The following is a 16,941-nucleotide window of genomic DNA, read 5'->3' on the forward strand; positions in this document are numbered from 1 at the left end:
ATGAACTTTTTGGCCAACAGAGGACGAGTAGAACCATAGGTCAAATAAATAATATTACACCACAGAGACTTCTAGAAGGATAATATAATATATTGCTAGATACATTAACGAAAATGATGAAACGGTATAGGAGAATATTTAACCAACAGAGATGGATCCACAGCCCTAGGAATACCGAATATATATAGTATAATATAAATGTTTATACATACTGTTGGCACATGTTTCTGCATACAGTTAGAGTACAGTAGATTATGTTTTCCATGTTCACCACTATTTTTAGTCAGTCTCCAATTTTTATTTATTTTTCTCCTCTTTCAAGTGGGAATTAAATGATTATATATACCTGTTTGTTAGTTAGAAGGAATATAAACACTTGCCCATATATATTATGTTTACCAAGCATATATATATATATATATATATAATCATTCATAATATTTATATCACCAAAAAATGAAGAAGGAAAAATCCATATATGAGAATGAAAAAATAAAGCTAGAAACGGCAGTTGAATTTATTGATTATCGTTCAATAAAGGTGGAGGTGGAGCCCCTAACTGAAACCTGTATGCATTCAATTTCATATGAATTTTAACTTTTCTTTTTTGCTAGCTCATGATCTACAGCTACCTCGCTTCTACAGTATTTCATCTATCCAGCTGGAAAATTAAATGTTCCTTTTTCTCTTTGTTGGTTAATAAAAGGAAAACTTTCATTTTTGCAGTAAATGAATCCAACACCTTTATATATTGTCATTTATTTATCGGGACCTTAAGCTTCACTACTTTCTATCTCATATGCTACAATATAATGTATTCGCAGTGTTAATATTCGTCTCGTCAAAAATTTAAAATGTCGTGTTCCTCTTTTAGAAAGATAATTTCTTATGATAATTACATGTAATTTGACTTTTAAATTAATTGCTTGATTGTGTAATTAATCAAAACGCTTGTTATTTCTTGATTTGGTACGTATCGTAGGAAAGTTTATAGTGTTTATTATTATAAGTATAGGCGCCTCCTAATTAGTTTTAACTTCAACTTCATATTTGTATAGTACATGTTTGCTTTTACATATTATATTATGGTGTGTATAAGGGAGGTCGGAGACATTATATAGGGCAGGGGCGGAGGTAGTGTAGTAGTTACGGGTTCGGACATACTCAGTAGCTTTTGCTTAAATTTTGTGTATGTATTAAAAAATTTATGAAATATGTAAAAATATTTAGTTGCTAACCCAGTAACTACAACGATCTAGGATTCAGTAATAAGATTAGAACTCATAACCTTCAAATCCTGGTTTCGCCTCTGATATAGGGAAAGAATATGTAACTAATTTCTTGCCTTAACCTAATATTATGTTGCAGAAATACAAGGTAAGGTTGAATACAATAAATCCTTATGATCCGGCTCTTTTTCGGACCCTGCGCATAGCGGAAGCTTAGTGCTCCAGACTGTCATTTACCTAATATTATGTTGCAATATTGAATCAAGAAACCTTGTTAGATGGTAAGGGAAATAGGACATTGAAAATAACTGCACATTATATCGTAAGAAATGTTATACATGCACCCCAGCTGGACCAAATGTTTGTAACATTTTTTTATAAATTTTTGCTTGGCCATTGCCTAAAATATATACTCTTTCCGTTCAGAATCAAGATGGGAAGCTCAACATAGCCAAATCCTGTTTTATTAGTTTACCGAATGCTATAAATTTCGGATTAAGTTGAATCATTGAGCTTCGAATATCAAATAGTTAAATAAAAAATTGCTTGCAACTTTACAAATTACCCATATACATTTCATTTTCTCCCTACCTCATTCATTGAACCATTCTACCCCGGTCTGTACTTGCTCAACACTAAACCTTACTCCTTTCGATCCGTAATAAGTGATCATTTTACCTTCTTATTTTGGTCCAAAATAAGTGTCCATTTACATAATCAAGATGGAACTAATTTTATTTTTTCAAAATTTGTCCTTATTTACATATTCCAATGTGTCAAGGTAACAATTAATTAAGATTAATTTAGTAAATATATTTTCTTTCTTTAGGAGTTTGTATTTTCTTAATGGATGTGCTAACGGTGAAATAGTCCCTTATTGGTTACTTCCCATTTTCTCAATTTTATCATTCTCATTACTTTTCAATTTTACTGTTCTCATTATAGAGTTAGATGATTAATTGTGTAAATAATTTTTCACGTCAATTCATGTCACTGATTGAACTAGTTAAGCCTCCACCCACCTTCCAATAAAAGCTTTAGGAAAAGGTTCGCTAATTGCTCTCAAGATCCCAAGGGATCACCTATTTTGTGATAGCGGTACTGAAGACATATATAGATTATTAAAGGCATAACCACTCACCTATTAACAAATAATTGAGAATTGCCCTAAGCTCCAACCACTATATAGCTACATAAATTAATTAATATGTTACAGTAATTGGGATACATCCTAGATGGTCTCTAAATTTGGTCCTATTTCGAGGGTCAAGTTCGTGCCCAACCTACGGACTGCTAATAATTGATGGTCCACACTCTCTTCTTATTGTTAGGGACTATTCCACCCTTTTTTATGGCTATATATATATTCTGATTTTATTTGTAGAAACTTTTAAACATGTTTCCCTTTTTGTTTTTTAATGGAAAGGTTTCATCAAATGAAAGAAATTAATTATCTTGTTTGCGGAAATCATTTTGTATCATTCTTACTCTAAATCACTTGTTTGGTTGACATATAATAAAGGAGTTACAATGTTAGTAATCTGTATTTGTAAAACAATTTTGGAGAAAATAAAATAACATAAATAGAAATGTAAACGAAATAACAAAAACCAATTCGAGCCCACTGAATTCACAGTATTTCCTTAAGGAATTTAATCCCCTCCTAGAACCCAAGGTTATGGATTATTTCCTCCCAGGATAGAAAGAATTACACACTAGTGTTGTGGTACTTCAAACCCCAGTGTTTCAGCGAACACAAAGTTCGGTAGCAAATCACACTTACTATTGCTTTCTTTGAAGTTAAAATATGTAGAAGAAATGAGAAGAACTCAGAAAATTCGTATGAAAATTATGAGCAGAATAGTCTTGTATTTATAGACAAAGTTGGGCTGAAATATGAAGAGGTGCAACTCTTCAGAATGGTTGTTTATGCAAAACGGCAACAACATAAACGCCATAGCATAAATGGCTATTTACTCAACAATAAAGAGGGAAAATTGAAGAGGGTAGTTTAATTTTCAGTTACACAACTGAAAAACGGATTGGAGGATTTAATATTAATATTTATTTTAATATTAATATTCTGTTATTAAAACAAATATTTATTAACATTTCTGTTAATATTTTACTATTAACAAATAAATTTGGTCCAAAAAATTAATCAATCAATCGTTTGACCAAATCCGAAGCCGAAGACGAGCCGAGCGACGACAACGGCGGCGGCGTGAGGCTTGCGTTCTTCTCAACTCTTTAAGAGCTAGAAGAAGAGCAATTGCTTATATACCAATAAAAAACCTTTTCCTCTTCCAATATGGGACAATGTCCCTTTACCTAGGGGGAAACTTAAAATTTCACTTAAAAATTTCATTTCCCTCTATTTCTCATTCACCCTATTTTAAGCATATCATATACTTAAAATCCCAACATACACTAGTTTTTATATGCGCAGAAAACGTCAAAAATAATAGCAAGGAGAAAATGATACTCCCTCTTCTTCAATTTAGATAATGTGGTTTGACTTAACATAAAGTTTAAGAAACAAAAGAAGACTTTTGAAATATATGGTTCTAAAAACTTAAGGAGCAAAAGCTTTATGGGACCCTGACACTTGTATGGCTACAAAAGCTTCTCATTAAGGATAAAATGAAAAGTTTGAAGTTAAAATTATTTCCAAATATAAAAAGGTGTTATTCCTTTTTAACCAGACTAATAAGGAAAAGGAATTGTTACCTCATGTAGCAAAGGTTGATACCTTATTTATTTTAAATAAATATCCTTTTAAAAAAATTATATTCCATAGCTACCTTTTGTTTTTTATAGCCAAATATTTATTTATGGTAACTTCCTACCCTTAAGCCATAAAATACGCTTTGTATTATTTTTTTCTCTCATTATTTCAGATTTTTCTCCACCCTCTCTTTCAACCAACGCCGCAAATCACTGTACCGACAAATGCAACTGCGGTGCCGGAGTCGCCATTTGTACCAGATTCAGAGGGGGGGCGTGGTGGAGATGACCACTCGACTTCGCGTAGAGCCTCAATTAGATCTTGTGTGCTCACGTTGCCCCAATCCATTGCTAAGAATTATGATGCAGAAACCCTAGAATTCAGTGGACACAAATCTACGATAAGAGAAAGGAGAAAAGGTAGAGAAAACAAAGAAAGTGGAACGCGGAGGCTTCGGAAAATTCTTAGCACATAGGGTAAATTGGGGCTGACAATGGAGGTTCGAAATCTGCTATCGACGAGATGACATTAGGGTTCTTGAACAAAGATGACGAAGTTTTGGGGCTGAGCAACTCTTCATGTATTTCATCATATTCATTGTCTTTTTTTCCATTGTATTTCAATGTATCTCGTTGTATTCCATGTATTTTATTGTATTAACTGTCTCGCTATATTCATAAATGTATTCATATGTTTTTTTTAATTAATATAATTTATATATTCAGATATATAATTGAGTTTGTTGAGTTATATTAGGAGTCTATATGTATTAATTGATTCACTTTTCATTTAAAAACAGCGGAATAAACCACGATTTACGTTATTTACATTACTGTATTCACAAATACATATCATGAATACAGTCAAATACAATAATTGCCTAGCTGCACTCCCATGTTTCACGCCGAGTAGCTTAAATACATCGAATACACTCTAGCAAAATTAAAAATATAGCTATAGGAAGTAATATAGTAAATGGTAGCAACAGCTTGCTAATAACCACTAAATAATAGTGGTTTGTAAAAATTTCTCTAAGGAAAATGAGTCATTTAAATTAAAAAGAGAGAGTAATTCATTAGAAAACGAGTAGAAATATACTGACCGTCAGTACTTATAGTCTAAGGGATAAAAGTCTCACATTTTTCCCTTCCCCAATCCACTATATAGTGGACAATTTTTTTGGAAAAAAAAAAACAAACGGATGGGAGGGTAAACAATAAGCAATACTTCTTATAAAATATCACCCTAATTGTTCTTTCTTTAAAATCATTTTTTATAGACAAGAATATTGTCTGAATCAGAGAACTGAAGCTGGAAACATTTCTATAATTTTTCTAATGACAGACGAAAATCCCATCTCATTAGAGTATAGTTTGACATTTTTCTGTCGCTTATCCATAAATAAAATACAGACATCATATTATGCTTCTCATAAGAAAAAATTTGATGGCAAACAGGAGAACGAGAAAAAACAAAGCCAGAAAAGGAGGACCCTCTTAGTTTACCAACAAAAGAAATCAACTGACATCTATAAGCTGGGGCAAAAGTGGGCACAAGGTTAATAAGAAAAAGAAAGAAAAGAAAACTAAAACACAACCTATTCAGTGGGGACTTCTTTCATGACAACACAAGCCCCAGTTTACAAAAATCAATGCCTTTAGTTTCTGATTCTTCACACATGCTTTGCCTCTAAAGGTGAAAGCCATCAGGCAGAATCGCGCACCATATATCATCCGGATGAGCATAAAAACTTTGCTGTCGCAGAATAAGAAAGGCTTTATAAACAATAACTTACTGCATTTTGTCATGTAACGAGGAGCTAGAGTATTCTGTTCCATTTTCTGAAGTTACTTCGGATGGAGCACTTGTTGATACATCACCACTATCATTCGTGCTAGAGCTACCGCGGAAGCTCTTTGATGCAACGGCAGGGTTACGTTGAGGTTCACCACTTGCCACCCCTTGTCCTTCCTCTGCTAGTTTTTTAAGAAGATTCATGACTGTAGGAAGCAACTTCGTGGATAAGGAGAGAACTCCAGGAAGCTGCCAAAAAGCATAAAGATCACATCAAATGAGATAATAATGAAAAAGATCCTAGTAGGGAGCGCATCCTCCTTTAATGGGTCTTACGTGGGCGCAAATCTGGGATTAATAGGGGCTCCAATACGGGTACCCGACACCAGGTGGTAAACCAAAAAAAAAAAAAACGAAAGACCGTGAACCTAAAGGTATACTTCTTTTGCATAACTTGGAAACTAGAGAAATGAAGAGAAAGAAAGGAAAAGTTATACCACCATTTTCCTTTCTGTTGCGGTGTTTGTTTGGATGATAGAAAAGAAAATGAATGATTCTAATAGAAAAGAAAATGAAAGAGAATCATTTCCCTTCCGGCTCACAAATTTACTTTTTACGAGAAGGAAAAGTCACATGTTTTCCTCTTTCTTTCTTGTTTTCCACCCAAACCAAGCAAAGTAGAGAAACTAAATTTCTCTTCCTTTCCCTAGTTGTTGCCTAACGTAGTAAAACATCTCCAGGAAAATAAACTAACAAACTGAAGCACCACTGGAAAGATCAAAACTTCATTAATTCTCTTTTTGTAACTTTGTCAAAAAGGATTATTAGAATGTCACTTGCAACTGAAAATCATCACTGTTGCCTTTAAAGAGTGTAAAAAATTATTCAAATAATCTTCTAAGAAGCGACGAACATGAGCTTGTAACAGTTATCTGGTTGAATTACCTTTTTTTAAATTAGGAAATTTGGTTGAATTGCTTCTAGTACACAAACATTAGAACTCTAGGAATATCAAATTCAATACTTACAACTCCATTGCGGAATTCGCCTGAGATGTCTAACTGCACCCAAAGGGCTTTAAATAGCAAATAGGCGACGAATATAACCCCCAAATATAATGGATTTCTGGAAAAAGTAAAACCCAACATGAGCTATGAGTTAAAACATGTTATGCTGTAAAAACTGGGGAGGGGAGTGAGGGGCAATCATGAACTACAAGTCAGAAAGGATACCTTAAAAGTGTCATGAATTCATTGAATCCCAAAATCACCATGGCAGCAATTGCCCATGGAGGTGGTAACCAGTTATTATTTCTCTTGCTAGCCTCCTGAAAGTTGAATAAAAGAAAATCAGAAGCAATCAAGAACAAAAGGCAAGATTATTAATGCCGGGATATCACAAAAAGGTAGTTAGGTACTCTCCAACTTTTCAGCACTCAAAATCAGAATTCACGCACATAGCATGAAAGACAATCAACCTCCACGCATTACATCCCACTCTTTGATGCAAAAATCAAATCTCAGATGTTCAATGGACAAGATTTCACTCCAAATGTTCTAATCCTATTGTTTACTGGAAATACCCAGCAGCATCACTCTGTATCTTCTACTATTATTGAAACTTTTGGAACATATATAACCGACAATCAGACAAGCATATACAAGAATGAACTATGAGAAAAGCAGAGAGAGATGCACAATAGCATCTAAATATCTTGCCTGAGCAGCAATGGCTTGTGAAACAACATATTCAGTCTCTGTCTGAAATTGTCTCCACAAAGATTTGCACTGGACAGGAGTAATCAATGTTTTTGATGGAGGGACCTGCATTATAAATTGACCACAAGATGAAAATTTTTATGGGCTGAACTACACCATGCAAAGATTACTTCATCATACAAAAAGGGAAAGAATCTTGTCTTCCCCTTTTTGTTGAACACATTTTTTTTGCTTACAAATAGCTTCCAAGACAAACAACATAAGTAAGCCAATTACCTCATTCCAAGTGCTAGAGGCCAGAGGATCAACTGATGTAATGCTCCTTGCGGAAGAAGCACCTGCTCTTCCATCCACAAGAGCAAGGGAAAGTGTTTTGTCTATATTATCACCCTCATCGTCCAAGCGAACTGCGGCCATAACTGACAGGAGCTTCAGAGACTGGGAGAAAATTGAAAGAAGTCAGCACAAACTTAAAGGTAATAATTGAAGCATGAAACCATACATCAAGAAAAGGAGAGTTTATTTCAGTCAATCATACAGCTGATCGCGCAGTTTTAGTAATTGCTCGAATATCTTCCTTGCCAGTCCAAATCCGTGGCATTGAATCCTGATCATGGCTGAATAATGTTGAAAACCTGACAATAATTTTCAGCTCAGCATAGTACTTAGTGTTACAAATAATTTATGTCAGAGCAGTAGAACAAGATCAACTCATGTCCACACCTGTCCTTCATTCGAATCAAGACCCTTCCAGCTTCTTCCTTTGTCTTTGCTTCAACTACTCCACGTGCATAATCTTTTAATCGGAAAACCATATTATCCCTACTTTCTTCATCCATTTCAAAACCAGAAAGTGCAGCAGCAAAACCCGAGACTGCTGTGTCAGTCTCACGCTGAAGCAGTTTTCTTATTGCTGGCCATGTATCATCACTAGCTCCATCTAAAAGAGCCTCAACAGGTCCAGCTAATGCCTCATTCAGTTTCGTCTAGACAACAAATATTTCATCAGTTCCAGCATATCTATATTTAAAAAAAAAAGAATCTCAAGTGGTCCATGCGGTTTGTCAAAAAAAAATGTTGCACCAGCCATTCAGCTATCAGATGCAACCAAGTAATGGCATGTTCCCTTATTGATGGGGAAAAAATTAAACTTCCCATGTATATCCAATGCCCTCATTTTCACCTCAAAATCCTAGAACAGAATACTACAAAAATTGAGGTAAGTTCCTACAATTTTTGCCATTAATGTTGTTTAATATAATAGACTTTGGACCTAAATCCTCCCAAAAGTTAAGAGGAGGAGTTAAATGAGGTGAGGATTGTCCAAGCAAGTTGGACATATGGTGCGTGAATAACATAAGGGTCTAACACTGGATGACACAACGGGGATATGTTTGGGTCTAAGTTTGGGTCTGGTTCTGATATAATGTTAAGAAAATGAGCCTTGAGCCTAGTCAACCTCAATAGTTAGCTCAAGAAGTGAAGATCTCCAAACTATACAAGGAGAAGACAGGTGATAGCCACAACAAGAGAACTAATACTAAACTATAGAGGTTGTCAAACTTCATACCTCATAGAGGGATGTAACTTCAGACAGCTTGGCGGTACAAACTTCAGCAATATGAGCATCTACATCACGCCTCAGCTTATCCCTCACTCTAGATGAGTCCCATTTTGCTTGGTCGATAATAGCATCTACAAAATAATGCATCAGCTGTCAATTTCAAAAAGCAAGCTGCTAAACTAAGCTCAACATTTCACTCCCCACACCAATTATCACCCATTAAAGCTTTCCAATCTTAGGGCATTTCATTAACTACAAGGAAAAGTATTTACAAGGAAAAGTATTCACAAGGAAAAGTATTTACAAGTGCTAGTTTCCTATAAATGCTGAAAGTCAGCAAGTGATACAGCAATCTCTTTGCAAAAATTCTTTTCTAGCTTGGTATGTCCAGTCAGAGAAGTTGCTATTTCTCCAAGAGAGGGGAAGAAGAATATGTCAACAGTCATTGCAGTTCAAATTACATGCATCCAAGAAGATATAGAAATGGGTAAGTACAGCAACACAAGAACATAAGAAATTTACCCTCCAAACCTAAGTGAACATTTCAATAAATAATCTTTAGCAAGCAACTACTTCAACTAAAAAAAAATTGTCAGCTCTACAAGTTAATTCCTAGAAAGTTGCTATTCCTCAATCTTTTTTATGACCTGGGGGAAGGGGTTGGACGCGAAGGATAATATTCCCTCCTCAGAGGAAAAGATATAGATCGAGAGGGGTAAACCAGTAACAGCAGGGGCAGGTTATAGCCTATACCTGTGCATTCTTCATCAAACCGGGAGATAAAAGACTCGGTGCATTCACGAGCAGCCAGAGCAAACCCTTTACCCCCTTTCAATGCCTTATCAAATGCTTCTTTGAATCTTTCAAAAGTATCAGATCGTATGTGTCCCAGCATAGATTGGTAGGCTGGTTGGACAAGCTACAACAGAAGCAAGGATAAATCAGGAGATGATCGCAATCAAAAAAATGAGAGAGCATTAGTGTTTTTCTAGAGTGAGAGAGAAAAAGCATTTACATCATTAGCTCAAGGAGTACAATTAAATTAGAAATTTAGCATGTGAATATATTTGGTTGACTCTAAGAAGTCCGAAGATATCTCTATAAAACACACAGGAATCCAGCAAGTTTGGTTGGTCAATCATCAAAATTAGAAAGCTTAATGCAGGGAATATACCCAAAGGTTGGGTGTATGTAGTAAAACAAGTTTAGGAGAGAGCAAAGCCTAGCCCGGTACCTGCAGCAATTTCTCTTCCAACTGCTTTCGCTTTGAGGATCTAACCCCTTCTTCAAAGAAGGTAGCCTCAGCATCATATCTGAGGAGAAGAAAATCTTATTTTCCATGTGCACCCTACTTATAATGTAAATATGCATGCATGAAGACAATCATAATATACATACCAAGGAAGAAAAATTGTAAGAAGAAATGAGTTCAGCAAAAAAATACTCTACATTTCAAATCTAGCACGAGATATACAAGACAATGTATAAACTATCCGGGGGTGGACCTTATGTTACATTTAGCACCAAATCTAAAGCTTGGTGTTTTTAGCCTTAGCAGTGACTTGAGATTCAGAGAACTTCTAAGTTCAAAAAACTCCTAATTTCCTTAAAATAAATTATTTAATATTAGAATAAAAAGAGCCAAGAGTGGATGGATACAAAGGATTCACATAGTAGGACCCCAACTAATTTATGATTCAGGCGTAGCTGATCGATTGTTTTGATATAGAAAGCCTAAAAAAATAAGGAACAAACAAATTTATAAAATTTATTTTTAAAAAATGGACCAGCAGAATGCCAGGCAGGGTAGCAGCCGTATTACCTTCTTTTTTTAATAACCAAGAAATCCCCGAGCGCCAGTGGCGCAAGGTTCTAAAATCAGTGGATAATGGGCCCACCCCTCTACCCTTCTCCAATTAAATACCAGGCTTTTGTCTACGGCAGACTGTGATTTCCTCCTAACCCACATATCACGCGTTGCACTCTTACCACTAGACCACAAACCCCTGGGGCATGGCAGCAGTATTACCAGGCCATCATCATTAGTCTAGGAGAAGAATTGAAAAAAGAACATAGAGAAAGAGAGCATATGAGCCCATAAAAGAAGAGTAGTAGAGTGGGACGAAGGGAGATTAGAGCTGGGTGTAGGGAGGAAGAAAAAGAAAAAGCAGTTCACCAGAGGAGTTCTCCGATGCTACAAAGGACGAGAAGATGGACGGAAGGAGGAACACTGAGAGAACAGTTTGCTTCCTTTATTTTATACCCTAAGTTTAAGTAATCATTTTTGTAGGAATATTCTGAGGGATATTATGCACACAACCCCAAGAATTTCACTCCACTCGGAGAGTGAATGCAGATACAAAAACACAGTGGGATGGTGGATCATCCATAGCCGACCACAATATCCACATACCTAATAACCCCTTACAACTATTTATCAAAAGAAAAAAATGAAACCTTCACTCTAGCACGACATATAGAAGACAATATAAACTAGCCATCCAAATCTCTTTGCTTCCAACAATGATGCTAAACGAACATAAGGTCCACCACAACTTCAAACATAGTTCTGGTGTATCATCAATATAAACACCATGCTCCACCAGCATTGCCTTCTCCAACACCTTAATCTTTTTTTTTTTTATTTGCACCGGGTGTCCGAGTCTCTTCGAGACCCGACTAATCCCGGGGGTGCACAGGCCCTCGGCAAGGAGTTTTCCGCAAGTGCACCACGGTTAATTCAGGTTTTACCCGGTCCGATGGCCCTCAGAAATTGTTTGCACCAAGTGGGTTTCGAACTTGAGACCTTGAAAGGGAGCAAACCCCAAGGCTCAAGTCAATTGCCACCAGCCCAACTCCTGAGGGTTAACACCTTAATCTTTAAACTGGTACAATCAGATAATCAAAGAAGGGAGAACCACATGATAAGAATACTAATTTAAGCATTCCTGCAGAGAAACTAGACAGCTAAAATTCAGAAAAACCAATCAGTCTTTCTTTGGTCCTCAACTCTCTTAATGTTATACTCTTCTCGTAGTTTTTCATAATACCATAAGCTTTATCAAATAAGATGAAAATGTGGTGATCAGCTATATTCTCCTTTTATGCTCCTTGCTTTAACCACAAGAATGCTTATATGCATCCTTCTGGAAGGCAAGAAATATCACATTAGGAGCATCCACTACAGATGAGCTTCATGCATGAAAATTACTAGCATCCAGACATTATTCATTTCTTTCTAGAAGAACCATTCTACACCGCATGAAAGTATTGTCCTTACTCTGATAGACAAGTGTCTAAAATTGAGCTGAGCTTCCGTCCAAAGCCCCGTACGGAGTGAGAATGTACTGCCTCTTCTAATTGACACCATTCCTACAACAAGGTTAATTACTTTACAATTAAGCAGCGATCTTTTAGTGAAGGGTTTGTTAGACTTGTACATATTTCACTCTGGTAATAAAAATTTAAATTACCAAAAAAAAAAAACGGTGATCTTTAAAATAGTAGACAAAATAGAACAAGGTATAATTTAAATAATCCTCAACAATTTTGTGTACCTCATTTGTGGTGAAAGAAGCATATTTTTCATTGGCAATCTCTTCACAGCGCACAGTAGCTACCATAACCTGCAATAAGATCAAAATTGTGTATGTCAGAAATACATGGATAACTGATAACTCAATAGCAGTAGATCTTCGGGTTATAACCTTATGGGCAGGCAGATCAAGGTCCTTGTTCTCCTTTATAACCTTCCATATCTGTTGTGCACTAAATGAAAAGCCTGAAGCAGGAACAACACCCCGCCTATCTCCAGCAAGCCCACCAGGTGCAATAGAATGAAAGAACCGTTGTCTTAGATTAGCCACCTTAAAAAAGAAACAAGAAGGGACGCAAACAAGTAAACCAGAGTTAATTAAACAAAATAGTAGATCTTCTAATTTGATTACTGGCTACAACCTAGACAAAATAACCAAATAAGATAAGTGGATATGAACCACTAATAAAGGAACATATAATAATCACCGAATTCTCAAAAAATACAATTTTCATATACCTGCTCGTTGAATTGTTCTTCCTTCTCTTCATAACTAGAAAGAGCCACGACCTCGACCTGGATATCCAGTCAATTTCACTAAATCCATGAGCAGACAAATAGACAGCAAGAAAGTAACAGCAGATCAAACTTTACTGCCACTCACATTAAAAAACTCACTTAACGGTGTTTCCTTGTGAGCTTGCGGCTTTGGGACAGAATCCCATATCTACAAAGTCCAGAACAGTATGATAAAATCGAAAATGTAGAGTTCAGAAGGAGACACATAATAAGAAAATCATGAATATGGTACCTTCTGAATGTCTTCCCTTAGAACAGGTTCCAAATTTTCGAGGGGAGTCTACAAATAAAAGTGAAAAAACGACCAACTTAGTTCTCACAGGACCTGCAGTTTTATAAATGGCAGAATTTCCTTAACCTGTTAAAACATTTATGAGAGAAGAAGGCACCTTACCCTTGTTTTGTCACGAATAACAAACATCAATGTCGTTTTACGCGGACTAAATAGCCGCATCATAACCTGTTCAAGATAAAGTAAGTAATAAAACATCCGGAAGGAATATTCAGAAAAAGAAGCCTCTCTGTACTTTACCTGGAAAACAGTCTTCAAAAGAGGCTTATTTGCAGCCTGCTCACGACCAATGTCATGACACCACCTGAATTTTTAAAACTTTTGAGCCACCAATGCATAGTTCTTTTCTGGTTTTAATTTACCATAAGTCAATGTACTATCTATTTCACGGAATAGAAGAACTTACATGTTGATAAGCACTATATCAGAAACAGCAAGTGCAAATAGAGCACTCTGCTTTTCAAATGCAGTGTCATCCTAAAAAAACATAAAGCCTGAATGAGAAAAGATCTGCTCAATTATTAGTTATTCCACCTAACCAAGGATAAGCAGGGACCATCTCAAATTTGGTCTGGTCCAAATTAATCACATAATAGATTATGGCTCCCACTTACCAATATCTCAAGCAATAAATCTATACACAAGTTCGGACACACTGCTACTATTAACACAAAGAACAGTGGACATGCAAGGTAAAAGATCTCAATAGACCAGAATCTACTGAAAAATGTCTAAATTTACTCAATGAGTTTGTCATATGATACTACAAAGAGGAAGCTACAAAGACTTGAAACTAATCTTTATAGGGTGAGATGTAGGATCTATTAACTTCTAATGTAATACAGGACACTGGAAAGAGGGGATGTCAAATAAACAGATGGCCACTTTATTTATCAACAAGTTTAAGAAAGAAAAAAAACTGTTCCGTAGTGGCACCTGTCATCTGAACCCTTATCAAAGGTGTTCAAAACTTGGGAAAATGCTATAAGGATAATATGCCACACGATATAAATAATGGACCAACAAAGCTAAAGTAAATCATCTTATATTAAGTATTCTCAACACACCTCTCCTCGTTCTCTACCATCCGTTCCTTCTAAGTCCATAACAATGGTGCAAGGTTCAATGCCAACACACCGAGCCATCCAAATACCTTTCGTGGTTTGTGACCTAGAAAACACTTAGTTCCGTCAGCTCATCTGCAATGAAAGAGCAGAAATCTAGCAAATAAAATGATACACTAAATACATACCTTCCCTTATAGGCATCCATCTCTCTAAAGTTAGTACGAAAAAGATGATTTAACAGTGTACTCTTCCCTGCATTATCCCGGTTGAATTTTGTCAGTATTGGCAAAACAATATAATAGCATTGATTCCAAAAAGAACATTAAATGATGATTAGCATAGGAAGCAATAAGGAAACCCTGACAAAAGAGGAGGGGATAAGACTTGAGGTTTTCAAAGACGTGGATCAGTTCCGGTATTCGTCAAAGACATGAGGCACTCACAGGCATGGACATAAAAATATGATTTTGATTTGGAGTTCTGGACCTATTGTTCATCTAGCTTCACCAAGCTAAATTGAAGTCATGATATTCCAAAGTGGTAAATGGATGATAGCTATTAAGTTTCTCAAGAAAAAATTCATACCGCTACTTTGTGGGCCCATAATGGACACTACAGCATATGAAAGACCACATTCTGCCAGTTTAACTTCCTTCATGAAGTTATCAACTCCGGCAACATTGAAGCCACCATCCCCGTCAATGAGATGAGTTGAACAACACCCATCCTTATTATCTGAAAGCATTAGAGTATAAAGAAGTTAACAAAAACCCAACTTATGAACATGAACAGCATAATAACCTTCAATAAAGTACCATAATACTTCATAAAAAGCTGATGCAGAAAAGCTGAAAGTCGATCAGGCTACATTAAGTGGATAACATTTTTAACTCCATCGATAAATAGCAATTAAAAAAAAGGAATTTTACTCTTCTGTGTCAGTTCGAAACAAAATACTTTCTAAAGTAGTTAATCTTCAGCAACGAAACTATTCCAACTGGAGGGCATGTATGAGCTGTAAACCCAATTACATCTACTAAATCACCAAATCAAAAGCAATTCAATTTCAGTCCAACAATTAGACAAACTGCAGTCTACCAAAAGAACTATAAATAATCAAATGCAATCAACAAAGACCAAGCAATCAAGATCAAGATTTAACAGAAATCAAAGACCCAATAAACAAATAGCCAAAAAAATTTACCTTACTTATCAAAAAAAAAAGAAAAAAAAAATCTTTCTAAATAAACCCAAGAAAAGGGCTAAACCGTGAAAACCCATTAATAAATAGCATTCGGTTATACAAAATGAGTAAATGGATCATTAAATTTAGGGGGGGTTTGATAGTAGTATAAAATGGATCGGAAGATGAGAAAGTAGAGGAGCATACCCATCTGAGAAGTAGCGAGAGCTCGTTGGATCAAATGGAGAAGAGAAGATCGCTAAGAGTTGAAACTTGAACAAGGGAAAGGAGAGTAAACAAAGTGCGATCGATCTCAGATGGGAGCAACGCCCCCTCTTCGTTGTCTTAAAAAGTGCGCTGGACTATCCGATGAACAGAGGGAAAAGTAGGCTTAAGCCAAAACAAAAACAACAATACAATAGCAGTAAAATTTTGCAGAGGTTAGGAAAATGGTGGTTGCTTATAACACCTTCTTTTTTTCTTTTTCTTTTATGATTAGGAGTTCTTTTTTCCCCCTTTTCGTCCTCTTAACAAAAAAAGTCAATTTTTTATTGGTTGGTTGAAAATACAAATAGGCTATTTTGTTAACTAAGTGGGCGTTTGAACATGAGAATGGTAAGATTTCGAAAAAAAAATTAGGTGAAAATGGTATTTCAAAATTAAAGTTGTGGAGGTCAACTATTATGGTTATAGGTTACGAGGTAGTTCTACATATTTGTCCGACGCACCAGAGTAAGGTTAGTATGTTAGGATTTTGTCTCTAGTAGTTAATATTGAGTTCACATTACTCTTTCTTTCCTCTTAGTAACGGGCTTTATTTACTGGTTATTTTATTTTTTACCTATGTTCTTGTAATGTTGTTATTTCTTTCTATGTTTTTATTGATGTTACTGATATATTGTCTCTCTTGAACCGAGGGTTTATCGCAAACAGCATCTCTACCCTGATAAGGTATGTGTACACACTACCCTCCCCAAACCCCACTAGTGAAATTACATTGGGTCGTTGTTGTTGTTGTTTGGACATGAATATAATTTTGGATTATTTTTTAAATTTTTGTGAGTGATCTATATGAGATTTTTGAAGTTTTTCAAAAAAGAGTACATTACTTTCTGTTTTCTCTTCTTTTTTTTGACAAAATAAATAGAAGAAGATATATGATTTAACCTTTCAAAAGAGGAACTCCGTCTTTCATGAGTGAATATAAAGAAAATACTAAAATTTATATTTAATCCGTCTTTCATCCCTCATA

The 16,941-nt window shown here is 35.6% G+C and overlaps 1 protein-coding gene across 2 annotated transcripts; it reads right to left on the reverse strand.

Moving 5' to 3' along the window:
• Nucleotides 1–5,263: 5,263 nt before the first annotated feature.
• On the reverse strand, nucleotides 5,264–16,125 carry LOC104220115 (protein ROOT HAIR DEFECTIVE 3-like). Of its 2 annotated transcripts, XM_009770929.2 has the most exons (23): nucleotides 15,897–16,125; nucleotides 15,092–15,241; nucleotides 14,692–14,758; nucleotides 14,507–14,609; nucleotides 13,846–13,916; nucleotides 13,680–13,743; nucleotides 13,542–13,607; nucleotides 13,380–13,427; nucleotides 13,233–13,295; nucleotides 13,088–13,144; nucleotides 12,741–12,899; nucleotides 12,591–12,659; nucleotides 12,314–12,405; nucleotides 10,268–10,346; nucleotides 9,787–9,952; nucleotides 9,040–9,164; nucleotides 8,193–8,455; nucleotides 8,008–8,104; nucleotides 7,746–7,907; nucleotides 7,470–7,574; nucleotides 6,984–7,078; nucleotides 6,780–6,876; nucleotides 5,264–6,000 (listed from the first exon to the last, which is right to left on the reverse strand). In XM_009770929.2, the coding sequence occupies exons 1-23, from the start codon at nucleotides 15,898–15,900 to the stop codon at nucleotides 5,749–5,751; spliced, it is 2,454 nt and encodes an 817-aa protein (XP_009769231.1). In that variant the 5' UTR covers nucleotides 15,901–16,125; the 3' UTR covers nucleotides 5,264–5,748. The 2 variants fall into 2 exon arrangements, with proteins under 2 accessions (XP_009769231.1, XP_009769230.1); XM_009770928.2 differs by lacking the exon at nucleotides 15,897–16,125 and having other exon boundaries at nucleotides 15,092–15,251.
• Between the last annotated feature and the right edge of the window lie 816 nt (nucleotides 16,126–16,941).

This window comes from Nicotiana sylvestris, chromosome 3 (assembly GCF_000393655.2).
Source record: "Nicotiana sylvestris chromosome 3, ASM39365v2, whole genome shotgun sequence".
Taxonomy (NCBI): domain Eukaryota; kingdom Viridiplantae; phylum Streptophyta; class Magnoliopsida; order Solanales; family Solanaceae; genus Nicotiana; species Nicotiana sylvestris.

Coding starts and splice junctions, on each gene's coding strand:
- LOC104220115 (XM_009770928.2), bottom strand. CDS start 15,251: ATGCTTTCAGATAATAAGGATGGGTGTTGTTCAACTCATCTCATTGAC. Junction 12,660..12,740: donor TTGATCTGCCTGCCCATAAG/GTTATAACCCGA, acceptor ATCTTATTGCAG/GTTATGGTAGCTACTGTGCG. Junction 6,001..6,779: donor GCGAATTCCGCAATGGAGTT/GTAAGTATTGAA, acceptor GCTTTTTGGCAG/CTTCCTGGAGTTCTCTCCTT.